This window comes from Pocillopora damicornis, chromosome 1 (genome assembly GCF_964200805.1).
Source record: "Pocillopora damicornis chromosome 1, jaPocDami1.2, whole genome shotgun sequence".
In the NCBI taxonomy this organism is placed as follows: domain Eukaryota; kingdom Metazoa; phylum Cnidaria; class Anthozoa; order Scleractinia; family Pocilloporidae; genus Pocillopora; species Pocillopora damicornis.
In genome coordinates, this window is record NC_142670.1 from 32,723,801 (window position 1) to 32,743,406 (window position 19,606).

The 19,606-nt window shown below is 36.5% G+C and overlaps 2 protein-coding genes and 1 long non-coding RNA gene across 5 annotated transcripts; 2 read left to right on the forward strand and 1 right to left on the reverse strand.

Moving 5' to 3' along the window:
• Positions 1–558: 558 nt before the first annotated feature.
• LOC149053383 (solute carrier family 25 member 32-like) lies at positions 559–2,535 on the forward strand. Of its 2 annotated transcripts, XM_089190463.1 has the most exons (3): positions 559–934; positions 1,482–1,540; positions 2,399–2,526. In XM_089190463.1, exons 1-3 carry the CDS (start codon positions 863–865, stop codon positions 2,469–2,471), a joined length of 204 nt encoding a protein of 67 aa, XP_089046589.1. In that variant the 5' UTR covers positions 559–862; the 3' UTR covers positions 2,472–2,526. The 2 variants fall into 2 exon arrangements, 1 of the variants encoding a protein (XP_089046589.1); XR_016181928.1 differs by lacking the exons at positions 559–934; positions 1,482–1,540 and adding an exon at positions 1,845–1,883 and having other exon boundaries at positions 2,399–2,535.
• A 544-nt stretch (positions 2,536–3,079) lies between these two features.
• Positions 3,080–16,663, reverse strand: LOC149053384 (uromodulin-like). Its single transcript, XM_089189976.1, has 7 exons — positions 16,518–16,663; positions 14,268–14,601; positions 14,009–14,158; positions 13,703–13,825; positions 13,276–13,395; positions 12,195–12,314; positions 3,080–4,863 (listed from the first exon to the last, which is right to left on the reverse strand). Exons 2-7 carry the CDS (start codon positions 14,578–14,580, stop codon positions 4,490–4,492), a joined length of 1,200 nt encoding a protein of 399 aa, XP_089046102.1. The 5' UTR covers positions 14,581–14,601; positions 16,518–16,663; the 3' UTR covers positions 3,080–4,489.
• LOC149053385 (uncharacterized) lies at positions 7,574–9,989 on the forward strand. Of its 2 annotated transcripts, XR_016181979.1 has the most exons (4): positions 7,574–8,120; positions 8,218–8,369; positions 8,682–9,217; positions 9,496–9,989. It is a non-coding gene; the product is annotated as an uncharacterized LOC149053385 (long non-coding RNA). The 2 variants fall into 2 exon arrangements; XR_016181978.1 differs by having other exon boundaries at positions 7,574–8,369; positions 9,496–9,986.
• Positions 16,664–19,606: the final 2,943 nt, after the last annotated feature.

Genomic DNA, 19,606 nt, shown 5'->3' on the forward strand with positions numbered 1-19,606 from the left:
GATATGTATCTGTTGACAGCTTTTTGATTGATTGATCAAGTTAAAAATTGAGATTAAGGAAGGAAAGAGCAAAAACAAAAGAGAACACAAACATCAGTCTTAGAGTTAAGACCTCGCTATCTTTGCCTAGCTTAGAGTTTACCTGAGTTTATGTGTTTGGATGGAACATGAAGTTTGCTCATATCATTATATTTTACTTGACCAGGGTTACGTTCCAGGTATTTTTGGCGTATCACACGGAGCACTGCAATTCATGGCCTATGAGGAGCTGAAGAAAGCATTTTGAAGTTACAACTGACCTCCAAACGACAACCATTATTACCTTTGTTGTACATGTGGCTGGTAGGAAGGTACTAAAAGGATGACGTTTATTAATTTAATTTAATTTAATAAATACTTATTCGGCGCAAATATCTATATGAATATATTCAGATGCGCCTTACAAGTTACATCTTCCACCCATCCCATCCCAGGGGAGGACCTCACAGTAATCTCGTGCGTGGGAAATTAACGCATCCTTCCCCAACCCTGCAGGAGATGGGGCCTACGGTCTTACGTCCTATCCGAGAAGACGAAGCAATGTGAGTGAAGCGTCTTGCTTAAGGACACAACGTCATGCCCCAGCCAGGACTTGAACCCGAGCCGTCGGACCCAGAGTCCAGCACACTGACCACTGGACTATTCACGCCTCACATTACTCGCCTCACGCCTCACACATATTATTATGTAACCGTGGGTTATCTTGGGAATCACTCTGAAGTGCTGAAAATATAGTAGTTATTTTTTTATGTAAAGTGTTTTTCTCTCAAATTTACGTTTTGCTAACTTTCATTTTCGTCAGAGTTCAACTGAGTACCTTCTAATGGCTTCACTGTCGAAAATTTTCGCCGCAACAGCGACATATCCTTATCAAGTGGTTAGAGCAAGACTTCAGGTTAGAATAGGAGGTTCATTAGCAAACTATTAACCTTTTGAGATCGATTTTGTTTTACTTTCGATGCTATTATCTTGAAATAAACTTGTAGTTTAAGGCTTTTTTTAGTTTTCAGGCCGGTGATCTCATCGGTTGGTTTACTGGACTTCAGGTTGATGTGGCCTGTGCTTGATCCTCGAGCCTCAGCTAGGTCATTGTGTCGGTTCCTTGGGAAAAGATTCGTTAGCCCCACACATCCCCTCTCCCAGTGGTTCAAATGGGCACCAACAAAAGGACAGGGGAACCCTACAATGTGGATAAATATCAATTCTCATGAGGGAGAGTAGCTTTCACCCTCTTTCACTCTCTCTACTCCTCTTAAGAAACACGGATCCAAGATGGTTATGAGAACGCACGGCGCGAAAGTTTTGATCCTGTGCCCATAAAATGAGCTAAAACCAATTGAATATATCTGGAGCTGTCTCTAAGCAAGTCTGTTTTGTTAAATCGTTCAGTATTTACTGTTTCCTGCTGTCATTTATTGTTCATGAATTTTACTTTTCTAAAGAATCAGTACACGATGGTGGAATACAAAGGTGCGTTGGATGTGATTAGTAAGACTTTCAGGTAAGTTGGAACTTGACATGAGGACTTAAAGTTTTCGATACGTTATAGACTAGCTTTCCATCTCTAGTCAGTTCAAACCCTCTACATTTAAGAGAGGTACATGTTTTGCCCGTTTAAAAAAATTTGGCAAAGAACTGGACCAAAATTGGCGGAGAACTGAAACCAGCTTGTTTGAGAACTGGATCCAATTTCGGATTGACTTACGGCTTAGTGGTAAAGTCCACATTTTTATGAAAGAAGGTATTCTTCTTTTTCTGGCCTCTCCTCACGGCAGGTTCTTTTCAAAATCTAGGCATGAAGGAGTAACAGGATTTTATAAAGGATTAATTCCCAGTGTCCTCAGGTAAGGCTAAATGTTAAAAATAAATTTGATGATACAAGTAGATTTGCTTGTTAGTTTTATGTGTTAAACCGCAATGTATAATCTAGAATTGGCCAAGAGGGCTTAGTGGGCTCTCATCTTTAATTTTAGGTAGCGCTTTGTAAAGGAGAGGGTCTTAAGAGATGGGGTACCCCCATAAGGTGTTTGAACTTATTTGCACCCTCTAGTCTGTGAGAAACTGGGAAGAAGAGACAGGCGATATTGAGAGGCTATAAAATTCGGAGTAGGTGTCATGTCATTTTTTTCGTCAGTTACATGTTCGAATACTGTGAAATTATTAACATACTTATCGTTATCACAAATGTTTGTGCCCCACCTGATATGTTAGTGTAAGTTTTAGCGGTTTTTTTGTTTTTGGAAATCCAGCAGAGGAGCACTTTAGAAGAAACCCTGAAACTGTAATATATGTAAAACGTTAATTGTCGATTTTACTGTGTATTGTGCGTTTGATTGTTGTTGATTTTGTTTCTTTTTAGAGTAACGCCAGCATGTGCACTTACATTTGTGGTGTACGAAAACGTTATTCACTTCCTTCTGCCGGACAGATGACATCGACAGGATAAATGATGGAATCCGGCAACGGGAGACGATGGGCAATACTACAGCACCTGGTTGTATCACCAGACTTTATTCTGCAACAGTTCCGACTGATTCATTTATGGAAAAAATATATTAACCGAGCGAAGTTAACCGCCCAGTGCGTTTACACATTTTATCGATAACTTCATTTACCTAAGGGTAACAATGATTGTTCTTTTATAAAGAACCTTCCCCCTCCCCTTTTTCCCTTGTCCCATACGGGTATCAAATTTATGTACATCCCCTGTTCCTTACGTTAAAATCTTTTCCAATAATTTTCTCCATTTGTCACTGAATTGTTGCGATGTAAAGTTAAACCCAGTTTTTATTTATGGCTCTGTTTTTACCTCACAGCAACATTTCCTTGTTGTTGTTGTTATTTTTCCCTGGTTATTGACATTAACTTCAATAAAAAACGGTGAAAGCTACTCTTTCGCGATCGCTATTAGATGAGTGGTATCGAGAACCTACTCCGACCCATGGACTACACTGCCCTTAACGCTTACTCGTGTTCGTGTTATGAAACTCAGCTAAAAATAGTCTGTGTAAGTTAAATTTATTTACAAAGAGATACACAGTTTTTTTAAAATAATGAGATAATTTATTTACACCACTCAAGAAGCTGAGCCACAACTGACCCAGCTCATATCACTTTGCTTTGAAGAGTCTATTTTTATACGTTGTCAAGAAACTCGCCTTGCTTTGCCTCATTTGCCTTGTGTTCAGGTCTCTTATTGTAAATTAGAGACAAATGAACATCAAATGATGGGAAGACTAGTCTTAGTTAGAATATTGAAATATCAGGCAGTAGCCTTTGGGGGTTACGGTGAGAGTGGGTTTCTTTTCTGCGCTTACTATTTTTCATAGGATTCTTTGAATATGTTTGCATTATATAAAAGGAAAACTTCGCCGAGAGAAACTGTGATTTTGATTTCAAATCTAACATTCCTGTAAAATATTTTGGGTGATTTACTTAAACGGTGTAAAAAGTTGTTTACAACTTGTGTTTACCTAAGCTACTCTAAATACTTTTAACACATTGCAGTTCTGAATACCTTTCTTTTAGCGTGTTTATGTTGTAGGCAAACATTAACCATAGTAAAACAGGTCAACTTTTAAAAGCTACATGCAGCTTTTAAACTTAATAATACACATGCAAGTTGCACTCGCCTTACGGCTTTATGCAATTTGGTCAGTCGTTTAAAATTTTCTCGCTCTGTTTTATCCCAAATTGCACTGGAAACGCGTGATTACCTATATAAAATTATTTGAACAAATTTTGTCTCAAATAAATGAAGTGCCCGTGCGCTTAGTTAAATAAGCTGTATAGGGACACTTTGAAGCCATTGCGTAAAGATCTTTAACTTGGATTCAAAATAAGCGTGAGATGTAAGCGATCCAATAATTTCAAATGAATTGTGGTCGATTCGGACACATTTAACACACGGTTACGCAGGCTGAACTATTGAATTTTGCTTACTGTGTGTCTGGAAATTGGTTTAACGTTTCAAAATACTGAGTTACTATTATTACGTTAACTTTACGTAATTTCATAGGACATCGGATTTCGAGAGTCATCAATTTTTTTTCTATGCCTATAACGAAAGATAGCGCCTGTTTCTATTACACTCACCAACGCTAAAATAATCATGGTTTATAATTAGAGCAACAGAAGAATGAAAAAAACGAAAAAAAAAAACATAATAGGCTCAAAAACCATAAGCTTGAGAGTTTGTGTCTTGCAGATTTTAGTTGAAGATTACTTTAAAGATCCTTCGGGCAATTCTCTCTTCAATGACAAAGGCTGTCCGATGAGAATCATCATTCTAATGAAATAAATACTTGTTTGCCACCAAAGTTAAAATCTGCTGATAATGTTGACAATAGAGAAGAAAGGTTGAATACGTCGCATGTCAAAACCTTGTACACTTGTATCTACGGAGCGATTTGTGAGTTCTCTTTCTACGCGAAGTATATTTGCTTTACTTTCAGTCTGTACCACAATAGCGTGAGTTACAACTAGGTGGGTTTTTAAGTTTGTAGATAAAGTAGGATCCACAGTTTTTTACAAAAAACATTTTTGTGTATCGGCAACCAGTAGAGCGATCACTAAAGCAGACCTTCCTGAAAACTTCACCATCTTCCACTGTAGGATGAACATCATCCAACCAGCCTGACCAGTCTGTACCACATCTGTATGCTGGCACACGTGTTGTGGGCATTTTTGTTCCTGCAGCTCCCACAAAACGATACCATCCCATGGAGAGTAAGTCGTCACATAAGATTGGGTTGTTTATCGGTGTTACGTAACTGCTCTTTCTCTTGGCATCACTCAGGTTTTGATAATTATGACATGGGTCGGCTAGTAAAAGAAATAAACATTATAAAAAGGTTGTAGTAACAAAGGTAACATTTTTTGTTGACATTTTTCAAGTCAATCAGTTCGACATCAACTAGATGGGACTAATGTTTTACAAGAACAACTATGCGTTAAGTAAAATTTAAAGAAGAATTTGGATTGGACAATGATGATGCAAATAGGAACTATAATAAAATGATAGCATTATACAGAGTTATGTGAACTCTTGCTTTAATCGCCCATCAACGCCCTTTAGTTGTTTGGACCTCAACTGGAAGCTACCAAACGCGTTTAGGACATTTTTGATCTTCAGTTCCCAAACAACGATACCAGCCCAGAGGTATTTGGTAGTAACACAATTAAGTCCCAGGAGTGTGCAATGACTCTCTGACTATTAGCACCATCCAATTATTTATAATCATAACGCGAATGAATGAGTTGCCAGTAATCGGATCCTTGCGTTTGCACAAAGATTTCCTAAGCAATTACTTTAATGTATCGCGATATTATTCAATGCCCAAGCACACCATTTCGATCTCCTGCTGCTTCAAGGTAGCGTTGTAGCGCTCTTTTGTATCACCAAGCTAAGAAAAAAGCTAGAAGCTATAAGTAGACTTAAAACACGTAAACAAAACTGAAAAGGCTAATATGTCTAAATTTCGAGACCAGAACACGATGTCAATTTTACAATAAACCGTGCGCATGGTCAAAAGTCAATCGGTTCATTTTACTTCATATTTCATGGTTGTTCAAACAAAACTTATGCTTCCCTTGAATCAACATTACCCACTCCAATTCTGATAAAGCAGCGGCAAAAAAAGCGATGATCTCTTTTCGTAATCGTTTCTTTGGACCTCGAAACAGTCTTTCGCCATACATTTATTTCTAGAGAGTTGTAATGTTTGCCCCGTGGCGCTCCCAGAAATCTTTGCGAAAACACAAGGATCCGATTGCTGGCAACTCATTCATCCGTTTGCATAGGTCAAATAAGGATCATAGCTGCTATTATTATTATTAGGGAATCTTTAAAGCTCAGGGATTCTTGAAGGTTTTTTAGTTCCACGGAGAGTTTCATGTCTACATCATGTAAAAGTTCGTGTAAGGTTGTTAAATCATTTAAAACATAATCAAAAAATGATTCGTTTTTGTGCACAAGGTAGCATAAAATTATGCCTCCTCGATGTGAATTTCGGATGAAAGTCAACTCTGAGGAATTTACTGCTACTTTCAACGCGGGAAACAAAATAAAAATTTCATCGCCTTCATGAAAAACCACTGCTTATATTACGAGTTATGAGTGAATGCGGCTGAATGGTGCGGCGCTGGAGTCAATTATGTCATTTCGGAAAGAGATAAAATTCGCCTGTGCAGTTTTGTTCATTTCCAGCATATCCAGGGTGACATTCAAATACATGTGATCCAAGGGTGTTCATGCATGTAGCATTCACGTGATAGGAATGATTTCCTTTACACTCGTTAAAAGAGTGGTTTAGCAAGAGGCGTCATTCAAAACGGAGCGCGCAGCAAAAATGCCGAGAAAAAACTGGGTCGAAAACACCGTCGCGTTGTGTTGAAAAGTGACTTAGCAGTCGTTTCAACGAACCGTCCACGTTATATTTGTTCTTGAATATCCTAACCTTGGCTCTTTCGGATCATTATCAGCCTTGAATTTTCGGTTTCATAGACCACTTGAAGGACAACGAAATTATCCTCTTTGAGAGGGTAACGACAAGCACAAACCGAGGAGAGTTTACTACAAGTGAGTTGTTAATATGAATCCACATGGGCGATTAAACTTTGAAATTATTTCATTTCAGTTAAGTCTCGAGTCTGCAGATTCATCTATCAAATTTTGAAGCCCACTAAATATTTTTTTTCTATGATTTCTATCGCTGTCATTTCGTATCGTGCTTCAAGATTTCAGCACTACTCGTTTTTCTTCATAATTTTGTAAAGTATAATTTGGAATTGAAATCGTCGCCGTTTTTCCCTTGTTTACTGAATTTTCTTCTCAATCATGACAGTACACCTCTTTTAAGCAAGTGTCATGGCGAAACACGTAGAGATCAAGCGACCCAACGATGGAGTTGTTTACAATGAGTTCCCGTCTAACCATGAACCAATGAATTGCACTCAAACTAGTCACCAACGACACAGTTAGACTGAGGAAACAGACTTCGTTCCTGTTTTATTTTGTTTTTATTTTTAGTTTAATTTTTTTGACGAATAAAATCGTTGAAGACTGAATCAAATTAATAGATTTAGAAAACCGTGCCGAAATCAAGTTGATTGTTATTTTCTTTCGTAGATGACTTTCTTGTCTAAGTTTTCACCGGCGCTGATCAAAACTAAAGACATAAAAAAGTGCAGCCCGAGCTATTCTCAAATTTCTTTATCTCTGACTTCAATTCGCAGAACAATTTTTAATCACGGTTAAAACGACAATGACAACAAATAACACTGAATAATATAGCAGGTAACCTTTGTGTTGTTTCATTTTGATAAACTTCAACATGAAGCAAGTTTAATTTATTGATGAATTAATTCACGATAAAATTGACAGTACCCGTTCTTAGAGTTTTCATATATGGTTTAAGAAATGTATCAAAGAAAAGCCCTAACGTTGCTTAAAGCCACGCTCAATTACAAAAGGTAAGTAAGCCCTAAAATCTTAGATCGCTTGCTAACGATCGTGTTTAGTACTGGTAGGACAATACACTGTAAAATGAAAAGAGCCAAATTGACCCCAAAAGCCAAATTGGCCCCAATTTCTCGAGGGCCAGTTTGGCCCATCAAGGTTCGTTTTGGACTATTTGAGCCAAAACGGGCGTGACAAGTACCATTTCGACCCCTCCAAAATCTGAATTGGCCCCTATGAATTCTACTTTGGAACTTTTTCTCAATTTGGCCCTTCCAAGAGCCAAGTAGGATTGACCAATTTGGCCCCAACGAGGTGCAATTTTTGAAAAAAAAAGAAAATATGAAAATAATTTTCTTTTTTCGACCATATTTCGTTCCCTATACTATTCCTTATAAAGTGTTCAAATTTTCAACGGTTCCTCTCGTAACTGAACACCGAGTCACACAACGAATTAATCGTTGGCTTTTTCTCGAGACGTGAGCGTGAGCTGGCTGTGATGGCATTAGTCGAACCTAGACCACGTGCGTCGGAAACAATAATGAATTATAGCAGCGAATTCGTCACTGAAGAGGCTGTTTTTTGGCTACAGTCGCATGGAATGAGACTTAAGAAAGGAAAGGTAGGCAAAAGAAATTTCTTAACAACGTATTTTACTGCAACTTTACATTCACAAACTTGACCGCTCCATTGATCTTTGTTCGTATCTTATCTTGCAGAAAAAGACGGTTGCGATGGCCAAGATCTCCTTGCGATCGCCCAAGATGCAGACGTACCAAGGCACTACATCCCTATTATAAAAGAGCGTCTACAGCTCAAGAAATTGATTGCAATGAACGCTGAACCTAGAGATGACACGAGTTCTTCGTCGGTACGATAATTAATTTTGCCACCAGAGAATTTGACGCATGAATGGTTCGCCTCTTCTCCCGAGTCTTGTTGAGTCTCAGCGGTTTCGCAACTAAAGTCACGTGATCAAATTTTGGCGCCGAGAGATAGAGACGGTTACAGTTCGAATACTGCATTTGCACAAGATGGATTTAACTTATTTCAAGATTCTCTGATTTTAGGATCTCCCACTCTGAATTCTTAATCTTTTTCTTGAAAAGATGAACTGATATTTTTATGTCTATGTCTTTGTTTGCATCCACTTAAGCTGATTTTTTGGCTCTCACTCTTTCAGCGTGCAGAATCAAGTCCTTCGAGTAAGACGGTTCAAACGTCGATTGATGATTCAGAAAACATCAGCGATTATGAAAATTTAGAGGTGACATTGGCACCGAAAGAAATGGGTAAATCAATATTATAAATCGCTCAAGGATCTCTGTTTTACGGACGAGGCGACAGAACTGAGCACTGTCTAAGTAAGTTCTTGTATATTAAACTTAGCAGGATGGTGAAGAGTACATTATCGATTACTTTCTTTCGATTATATCCTAAAGGAAAACACACAAGGTGCCAGTTGGTCAGTTAAAGATGACAAATCTCGGGGATTGCACCTACAAAAATGGCGAGATTTGCTTTATTTTTATTGAAATATATTAGATATGTATTTACTTGCACCATACATAAAACAAAGTAAACCCAATTTTTAAATCTGGTAAATTAAAAAATTAGTGAATTGATAGGATGTTATCAGACAGTTTAATTTTTTTGAAAACAAATATTTACCTACAGGTTCCTCCTGAATGGCTTTCGAAATTCCAACTACCATCGAGGGTAAGAAACTTTTCTTTGTTTTGGTTTTTAAGTCTACAAGCAATCCTTATTTATTCATGAATATACTGAACTAAAACTGAAGTGCATAGATGTATGATTTCTTTTCTTGATAAGTACATATACAGTTTGGTGAAAATACATCATTGATGATCACCATTATTGTGTTTTTACTTCTTATGCACAGTTTGCTTACAAATATTTTGCAACTTTGTTGTTGCAAAAATTTACTGTTCTCCGACAACAAATTAATTTGTTCATTTGTTTGTTTTTTTGTACAGTTCTCTGCCTCAGTAGAGTTGGATACCCAGAAGGGATATCTCATCAGCAGCCTAAAGTACTCTGAGCAACAGTGGATTGCAAAAAAAAATTATTGCAGAGTATCCTTGTAAGGTTAGCAGGATACTAGACTAAGTTGACTTGGAAACTGAATGGATTGGTATGGTCTAAAAATCTGTTGCTTCACCTCTTCTGCTTGCAGTGAAGAGAGACGATTTTGTGGTGCTGAATCTCTTGCCTTAAAATAAAAAGTTGCAAAATAATCACTCTCACCTTTTAAGTTCATGACCTTTGTTCTTGTGTGTTTGTCATCACATGCATTTAATGAAGTTGTGACCATTTTGGAGGTACAAGTCTAAAAAACTGCTACTTTGGTACTAAGATGAACAGCTAAAATTTCTGAGCCCATTTGCCAATGAAGTCCAGATACAAAGGTTCAAGTACTTTGGGGTTGTATTAATTTTGCCTTTTTGTTTAGTTTTTTTGATTTTGCAATTTTTAAATTTTTGTCAAACCATTAGATAAATATTGGACATAGAATACCTGATTTTTTTCAGATATTTTGGGAGTCATACATTAGTTTTTCAAGTCTTGAATGGGAGACAAATTACACACATTGAGCTAAACTTCCACTTCCATTTCTGGTGTTTTAGCTTATAGTTTTAGAAAAACAATATATATATATTAAACCCCTGAAGAGTGAAGCGATTCACGAAACAGGCTTGTCGGGAAATGTAGTTACGTCCTTTTTTCCTCTCATAATATTTATATATATATATATATATGTAAATGTGGGGGTAGAGTCTACCTTAACATAAAGTGCTCAATGCTGTGGTAGTAGAGCTAAGTATACATAAGTTAAAGAATTAAAGAGGACACATCAATTCTCTGTGACTCTGAATTTCGCACCTAAGCGCTTGTCAGACAGAACTTTTCTGTCTGACAAGCACTTAGGCACAAAACTCAGTCACAGAGAATTGATGCGTCCTCTTTAATTCTTTAACTTAAGTGTGTATATATATATTCTTTTTTTCTGGCTACAGGCACTTTTTGCACTTTGGCTTGATTTTAATGTGGTTGTAAAACTTGTTTTTATTGCATAGAGTAGCTGATGTTGATTCAGCAATCAGAGATTATGTCCAGCACAAATTTTAATTGTTGGAGATCTTCAATACATCAATCACCTGAATATAGTAACAGAGGGAAGTGTAATTTGTCACTTCTCATAAGAAAAGATTCTTGATGCTCTCATTGGGTTACTTGGCTCATTTATATTTTCTTACAATCGGTCAAAGGCAATTTTGACTTTTTTTAGAGCAAGCATTGCTTGAAATTGGGCACAGGCAGACTCTTGTCACTGTTTCCTCTATTTTCAATGACTTGGCAAATGCCTGCGGTAGTACTTGCTGATAGTTTATATTTTGATAATATCTAGAGTAGTAATATGAGTGCATGTATTCTCACATCCACTGGAAGAATACTCTTTGCTGCTCTAAGGCTCTTTGTTTTTCATATGCACAAATCAAGCAAGGTCTATATTCTTGTGCAGGAACTGGACCATTTGTTGCCTCTGTCTTATTTTGATAATTTTCTGTACTTTAAATCAGTCTTAATTATAAACTGCTTTACATTACCACATTTGCCAAGTCATTGAAAAGGGAAGCTTTACTCACAAGTGTCTCTTGGGTGTAATTTCTTGCAATGCTTGCACTGTTAAGAAGTATACTGATTTAGGGAAGAGATCTATTTTAGAAAATGTTTGAATTAATGTTAAATATGTATGTCTGTTATATTCTTTCACATGTTTCAAAGTTTGTCTGTTTTATACCACAATTAAGATTCTTAATAACTGTAAAATCAGGTAGCATAAAAGGTTTTTACATAAACAATATCTAGAAGCTAATAAATGAGTGTTTGAAAGATAAAGTATGTGGTGTATTTTCATTATTTGGATGTAAGGGGGAAAATCAGCATGGAGAGGAAACAGCCCTCTACTTCTGAAGTGGCCCACATTGGAGCTGAATTGGCTCTTTTTAAAGGGGCCATTTGTGAGAGGGCTGAAATTTCGGGGGCTGTTTTGGCCCCTATAAATTTCAAAGTGGCCCCTGTATTTTTCAAATTCACCCTTCACATGGTTCAATTTGGCCCCTACAACGGGGTCAATTCAGCCCCAAAATTGGTGCCAAAAACAGCCCCATTTCAATGGGGCTGAATTGACCCTAAGCGAGTGCCAAACTGGACTCACTCGTTTTGGCCCCATTTTTGGGGCCAAATCAGCTCTTTTAATTTTACAGTGTAGTTCCTGCTAAAATTGCTTTATTTAATGCTATGGATCCACAGATATAGCATGCAAGTTATTATTGGTCTGTTATTCACTCACTCGATTGTAGATAGCAATTGCTTAAATGTACCTACAGTGTTTTTAGGCGAAAAAGAATTGAACATTGTAACTCGCATGTCTTAAACTACTTTAAGGCTTTGAGACTAAAACAGTGATATTGGAAATCTAGATAAACTCATCAGGATCCGAATTTGAGCTCCTTCTTTTTCAGACAATGCATTAAAGGACAGCTGTAGGCAGACTTAGGGCACAACCGGTATCGTTTACATATAAGAAACTAATAATATGACCACCTCAGCATCTTCAGGTTATATTCGAGCAGGAATATTCTAAATATTATTGCAAAGAGATTAAATTCACCTGTGCAGCTTTGACCATTTCCATTAAATCCAGGGTGGCATTCACAACGATAGGATCCGTTGGTGTTCGTGCAGATAGCATTCACGTGACAAGAGTGATTTCCTTTACATTCGTCAATATCTGAGGAAACCACATATATATTTGCACCTCATCATGTTTGTCACTTTAAAAATGAGCGGACTCTCAGTCGAGTGATTACTTTGATAATCATACATAATAAAAAAATCTTTTCTCTTTTTGTGTTCCACGAATTAGATATTTGAAACATATTTTATCACGAGTATTTCAGTTTATCAAGCTATCGGCTCTGAAACAACTGGCTTGTTCCTGCTGCTCCCACAAAACGTACCATCCCTTGGGGGATAGGTCGTCACAAAACACTGGACCAAATTTCGGTGTAGCGTAACTACTCTTAATGTTGGCATCACCCAGGTTTTGATAATTATAGCAGCTAATTTAGTGTTAACAACTGAGTTGAAAACGTAAATTTGCCACCGTAAAGGGTAAAAAAGCTGACGTTTCGAGCGTTAGCCCTTCCTCAATCACTGATAGCATTACAAAGAGTCATGTTTCCTTTTGCTTTAATCGCCCATTTAAGTCTGAGTTGTATGTACCTCTGCTGTATGCTACCAAATGCGTTTAAGACATTTTTGATTCTCAGCTCCCGCACAACGATGCCAGCCCCGAGGTATTTGGTAGTAACACAATTATTTCCCAGGAGTGTGTAATTTTTATCCGCCTCCTAAAGGTTTCCTTTCTTTCCATGAAAAGGGTCAGATAAGGTCAGAGAAAAATATACAATCCCTTCAGGACTCAACCTGCCATTTCTTTTAGATTCTTAGTTCCCCGCGAGTTTAAATCTATTGTTCTGTCCTGTAAGCCCATTCATCAAGTCTCCCTTTGCCAGTTGAGATTTTTCCCCCTAAATGTTTATTTAAAACAATTGTGTCATAATCAATATTGTCTTCGGGCCTACATTCATCTCTTCTTAATACAAGTTATAATGGCAAAACAAGTCTTACAACGATAATGGTGCTTTTCTTTCTGATGGAAATGGTTACAAAAGAAACGCATCAAATACCTGTGCAGTTGCGTCCATTTCCAGTATATCCGGGGTGACAAGTACAAACGTACAATCCTTTGGTGTTCATGCAGATAGCATTCACGTGACAAGAGTGATTTCCTTTACATTCGTCAATATCTGAAAAACAATCGATACATTTTTGCACCTTATCGTTTTTTGTAACTTATAGTCGTTCAATTCCTTTGATCATCATAAATTTTAAAACAAATGTTTCTCTTTTAGGGCTACATAAATTAGATATTGCGAAATTATATTTCAGCTCAAATAGTTTAATTTATCAACCTGACTGCTCTGAAACAAGCCAGGTGTAAACCATGGTTACTCTGTGCCTAAACATGCATGGGTAACGCTGCTTAAAATCGTGAGAATATTTACAAAAATGGGTTTTATTGGGAAATATTGATAAGGTCATCATTAAAATTACCTGAGCATGAGTGTCCATCGCCGGTGTATCCCACTTTACATGTGCATTTGTAAGAACCATACGTGTTAGTGCAGTTTGCATTCACATCGCAGTTACTGATGTTATATTTACATTCATCCATATCTAGAATGTGGATAGAGAAGCAGTAGCTAAGTTAGAGCAACTTGAGAAAGGCATCCTCGCTAGAACTGATCCAAACCAAATATTAGGATAATGGTATCAATAATAGTATAATTTTATAATAATCTCATGTTACTGATAACTCGTAACAAAATAAAGTAACTCATGCAAACTTATAAGACCTACCTTCGTGAACCATATCACAGTAAATCAGTTTTGCCTTTCCTTTACAAGTTGGATTCAGCCAATACTTGCCGCTTATGATGTGTTTACCTTCACTTGCCTTTATTTCGTGACAAGACAACGCCGGTAATTCGGGGATAGAGCCTAAGGGAGCTGCAGCAAAGATAAGTTTTACGTTAACCACCAATTCTTAGTTCTTCTAGGACGGAGAAGATTTTGAGAAATAGAAATCATATAGATGAAAATACCTTTGATTTCTCACCTCTGCCGTTCAATCGCCGGATGTAAAACCATGCGGATGCTGAAAGGAAATTCTCTGGTCTCGCCTCCTTGGTGCGGTTATTTAGTTCACATATCTGGTAATTTCTATTGTAGTTATAGCTTTGGCATGTAATCTCCTGTCCACATTTGACATCGCAAAGATGAGGAGCCGCCACTGACCATCTTTTGAAAACAGAACGCTTGAGAGCCATTCCTTGTACATTTACTTCGGTCCTACATTGATCATTAGCTGTGACAAACTCCATGGTAAATGTGTAAAGGACGAATCTTAAATGGCGGAACAGCCACCACATACTTCTTTCCTTGTGCTTAATCTGAAAATATTTAGGATAAGACGCCACAGGTAAATGTTGAATTCCCGCCTAGTTACAGCTTACTTTGAAAACTATCTATCTACCAGGTGAATAATAATAAAAATCATAATACATGTCATGGACTGATTAATGGCCCTCCCGAAATCTTACGAGAACACTCCATAGCAGCTTGACAGGAGTAAACAAGATTCCATTATTTAAGAACGACATAAAAACTCGAGTGCAGAGATATATACTTGAGTGCAGAGAGCTATAACTCGAATAGAAGTTCAGGATCAGGCCAAGTAAATTTAGCCAAATTTACTTAGCCAGAAATACAAACAAACTTACAAAATTCCAGAAAAAAAATCAATCACCTACTACTCAGCTTGTCACTAACAATTAGGCAATTGTGGAGTTCATTTAAGTTAATGAAGCTGCAAATGTGACAGCTTCTTTTTTGTCATCTAACATGTTCAAGTTCTTTTTATCCTTACGTCACATAAATTTATGCTGTAGGTTGCTCCCAAATTATATCACTTGAGAATTTCGAAATTGCAGAATTTCTCGTGTTTCTACCAACCCCTTCGTCACCACAAGTGCATGTATAATTTGTTTTAAAATGAGGACATGACAGGTCGTAACAGCTATTAATGACCATCATTTGAATACAAAACTTTTATACTAATAGAGACTCGCCATCTTTTTTTTTTCTGGGTTGCTTGATTTTTTAAAATTTATTACTTTTTTTACGCGGGGCTGCTCAATCTTTTTAACATCTTTTAAGTGTGACATTCGACTAAACAATAAAAGAGAGCTTTCGAGCAAAATTCTATTTGAAACGACTTAAATGAATTAGAATTGTGAGATCCTAATATTTTCTAGTCCCAAGGAACCTTTTATTTGAATTTGAATTTGAGACCATGTACAGGTGGTCTAAATTCTGAAATTTCAAAATTCTCTGACAAACTTTGGCGCTATTATATTATTAATGATCTTTATATTCTTGTTTTGTTTCTACTGCTAAGAACTACCGAAATTCGGGAAAATGAATAAAAGAATTGTGAAACTATTTCGAATAAACCTTTTGAGACATTGTGTTTGTGTCAGTCTGGAGACTCGAAGTTTGAAGCGAACTTCTTTAGCGTTACTCTTAACCACATGTCTACTATAATTATGTTATTACTGTCCGAGTCACTACACCTTTGTTCTTCCGTTTCATTGATATCGGTCTCTTAAATGTTGTTTCGTAGACGGAGTCGCAGTTAAGATGTTGATCGGCCACACGATTTAAATATGAAAATGAAACGAGTGAGCCTAATATTTGATATGTCTTCATCCATTGTTGTTTTGAGTTGCAATATTTTGGCGATACAAAACATTTCGATCGTGACCGTTCGATTTATGGGAGAGAATATTCATCTAATAGCAAGTTGACAGGAAAAAAGATTAAAACAAGACTCTGTTTTTTCCTTACCTTAATATTACCGCGCTCGCAATTTTCCGTCAGCTATATAAAACAACAACGTAGAACTTTTGCGCTGAAGATTCGTTTTGAACAAAATGATTTGATTCATCTTCCATATCAATTTAAGAGAGAGGATATGAGGTTGAATTTACATTGTGAATTCATCTATTGAAATGAGGCTTTTAATTGAAAAAGTTCAGTTTAATTAGAGCAAAGCATTGGTATCGATTATATTTATAACGTTATACACGGCAGAACTCTTTATATGATTTCTGTACCGTTTAATCGAATCTCAAAGTTGTTCTTTGATGGTAAAAAATTGTCTATTCAGTAATTTGTTAAGATGTAATTTGTTCTAATTTTTTAGCTTCTGTTTCGCTATTCAGTTCCATACGAGAAAGCAAAGATAATTAGCATAGAGTAAAATATATATTTTTTCATATTAATAATAAGAGAGAACTTCACTCACCCTGAAAAGGAATGACGAATGATAAACACAAAATTATTTCTTCGAGCCCCCGCACTCTCCAACGTCAGGGAGATTTGATTATCAGCTCTCAGAAACTTTTAAGCCTAAAAGATATATATTTCACCTCATGCTCAAAAACAAGTGCCCTCAGATATTTCAGAATGATGTGTTGACATTCTTGAGAAAAGCCCTCCAGAATCTACATACGCACTTCGCGTCAGATTGTTGCCAAGTAGCTTCGTTTCTCAATGCACAGCCCTTGTGCATTGAAACTTGAGTCCGAGGCATAAACACCTGGGTGACTTGAAAATAATTAATTCCTGAATATTCCACTTCTCAAAGCAGAAAAGAAGTACGATCGGTCAAGGAATTTGAAATTTATTCTCTTACTATTTATTCCCAAAAAAATATTTTTTGACTCAGTTATCAACAGTTGAGAGAAAAGTTGTTTCGAATAATTTATCCAAAATGAACCTCATAATTCCGTTCTAACCGAAACTTATATGAACGCTATCAATTATTTGTTTTAATTGTTTAGATAGTCTTAGAGGCTACTTCAGCCCTCTATACATAGAGAATAAAGTAAGTTCCCGCACGACATTTGCTACAATTTTTTTTCCGTTTAATCTTTTCTAAGGCACCGCAAAGAACCTCAAACAGTCGAGGGAAAGTAGAAACAAAGTAGAATTCGACCACCATCGTGTTAAAACAAATAAACAGGCCTTCTATGGATGGCATTCATAGGTGATATTTGGAAACTAAATCCTAAAAGGTAGCCGTAGTTAGTTTGCCGTCAACTACTTACCAAACGCTATTTTGGGATTTAAGTCAAACTTAATCTACGTAACTCTAGAGCTGATAAATATAAGAAATGCGGTCCTCAACAACCTGATTGCTACCGAGTTAAAAATACTGTCTTTCACCAGGGCATTATAACTATGATTACGATACCAACCGTTTGTTTTAAGTCAATGTATAATAATTAACACCAAAAAAAGAACTCCATCGTTTCTGTTTTGGCTCCTCGCAAGTATTGAATTCAACAAGATTCGGGCCGAAAGTTAAAGTATTATAGTCGTTCTGTTTGCGATGTTTGCCAACCAATGGCGGAGATACTTGTTTCATTAATTTTAGATGAAAACTAATCGGTATAAACTATTAGTTTTTAGACACGAAATAAGGTTTGGTTAATTTTAACTACAAACATACGAAAGCTACTTTCAAAACAGCTCCTAGGAGTATTTTCATAACATATCCCTTTCATTTTTTAATTATCCATTGCCTAATTAGAGAAACCCATCCATAAAGTAAGGAAAACATAATTAACCTTGAGGAACGTCAAATTGTCCGTTCCAAGCAAAGCAAATATTGATGATGTGGGATGCAGTTAATTTGTTCATAGTAAACAAGATTCCATTACTCGAGAACAACATATCAACTTGAGTGCAGAGATGAAGCTACGATCGAATTTAAGTTTAGGATCAGGCTAAATAAATTGCAGAAATATTCTACGCAAATGCAAACAAACTTACGTAATTCCAGAAAAAGTTGAATGATTTATTACTCAGTCTGACACTAACAATTGGGCGACTGTGAAGTTCATTTAAGTTAATGACGCTGCAAATGTGACAGGTTTTTTTGTCATCTAACATGTGTCAGTTCAAGTTCTTTTTATCCTTACGTTAATTAAATTTATGATATAAGCTGCTCCCAAATTAAAGCACTAAAGAATTTCTCGCGTGTATTCCAACCCCTTCGTCACCACAATATGATAATGTATCGTATAGGTTGTTTTAAAATGAGAGACTTGACAGGTCCTAAAAGGTATTAATGACCATCATTTGAATACAAAACTTGTATACTAGTAGAGGCTTGCTCTCTCTGGGTTGCTTGTTTGTTTGTTTGTTTTTTTTTTTACGCGGCGTTGCTCACTCATTTTAACATTGTTTAAATGTGACATGCGACTGAACAATAGAAGAGAACTTTTGAACAAAATTTTATTTGAGATGACTAAATTGAGTTAGAACTGTATGATCCTAATATCTTCTAGTCCTAAGGAATCTTTCAACTGAATTTGAATTTTTTAGACCATGAGCAGGTGGTCTAAATTCTGAGATTTCAAACCTCTGAGTGAAACGTTGGCGCTTTTTTTTTTTGGACGAGCTTTTCATTGCAATATTTACTTTCTTGTTTTGTATGTACTCTCCTTTTGCTGTTCCTTACGTTACGATCTTTTACAATAAGTTTCTTCATTTATTACTGAATTGTTATGATGTAACGTTAAAACCAGTTTTGATTGATTACTTTGTTTTTGCCTCACTGGGTTCTGGTTTCGTGCATTTACCCGAACATTTATTTGTTGTTGTTGTCATTTTCCCTGGTTACTGATATTATGGTAAAAGCTACTCTTTCGCGATTGCTATCAAGGGAATTTGAAGAGTCTTTTACACAACATTTCATTAGATGAGTGGTACCGAGAACCTACTCTGGCATATGGACTACATAAAAAAGTCCGTGCAAGTTAAATGTATTTACAAAGGGATAAAGTTTTTGTTAAATGATGAGATTACATATGCGATGGCCTTCTACCACTCAAGCAGCTGAGTCACAAAGTGACTCAGCTCATATCACTTTCCTTTGAAAAGAGCACCAACGATTTTTGGATAGTTTGATACGTTGTTAATAAACTCGCCTTGTTTTGCCTCATTTGCTTTGTGTTCGGGTCTCTTCTTGTAAATTAGAAACAAATAAACATCAAATGATTCAAAGACTAGTCGTAGAAAAGAAGTGGCTCTTGCGGGTTTTTCTCCAGCGCTCGTTATTTTTCATAGGATTCTTTAAACATTTTTGCAGGTTAAAACAAGGAAAATTTCACAATGAGAAACTGTGATTTTGATTTCAAATCTAACATTTCTGTGAAAAATTGTTGGTGATGTGCTTGAACGGTGTACAAAGTTGTTTACAACACCTTACAACTCACCTATACTACTCTAAGTCTTATTTTTAGCACATCGCGGCTTTGAATATTTTTCTTTTTGCGTTTCTGTTGTAGGAAAACATTAAACTTTGAAAAACTGGTCAACTTTTAA

Coding starts and splice junctions, on each gene's coding strand:
- LOC149053383 (XM_089190463.1), top strand. CDS start 863: ATGGCTTCACTGTCGAAAATTTTCGCCGCAACAGCGACATATCCTTAT. Junction 935..1,481: donor TGGTTAGAGCAAGACTTCAG/GTTAGAATAGGA, acceptor ACTTTTCTAAAG/AATCAGTACACGATGGTGGA. Junction 1,541..2,398: donor GTGATTAGTAAGACTTTCAG/GTAAGTTGGAAC, acceptor GTTTCTTTTTAG/AGTAACGCCAGCATGTGCAC.
- LOC149053384 (XM_089189976.1), bottom strand. CDS start 14,580: ATGTGGTGGCTGTTCCGCCATTTAAGATTCGTCCTTTACACATTTACC. Junction 13,826..14,008: donor CTGTGATATGGTTCACGAAG/GTAGGTCTTATA, acceptor TCCACATTCTAG/ATATGGATGAATGTAAATAT. Junction 4,864..12,194: donor AAATGGTCAAAGCTGCACAG/GTGAATTTAATC, acceptor TTCTTTTACTAG/CCGACCCATGTCATAATTAT.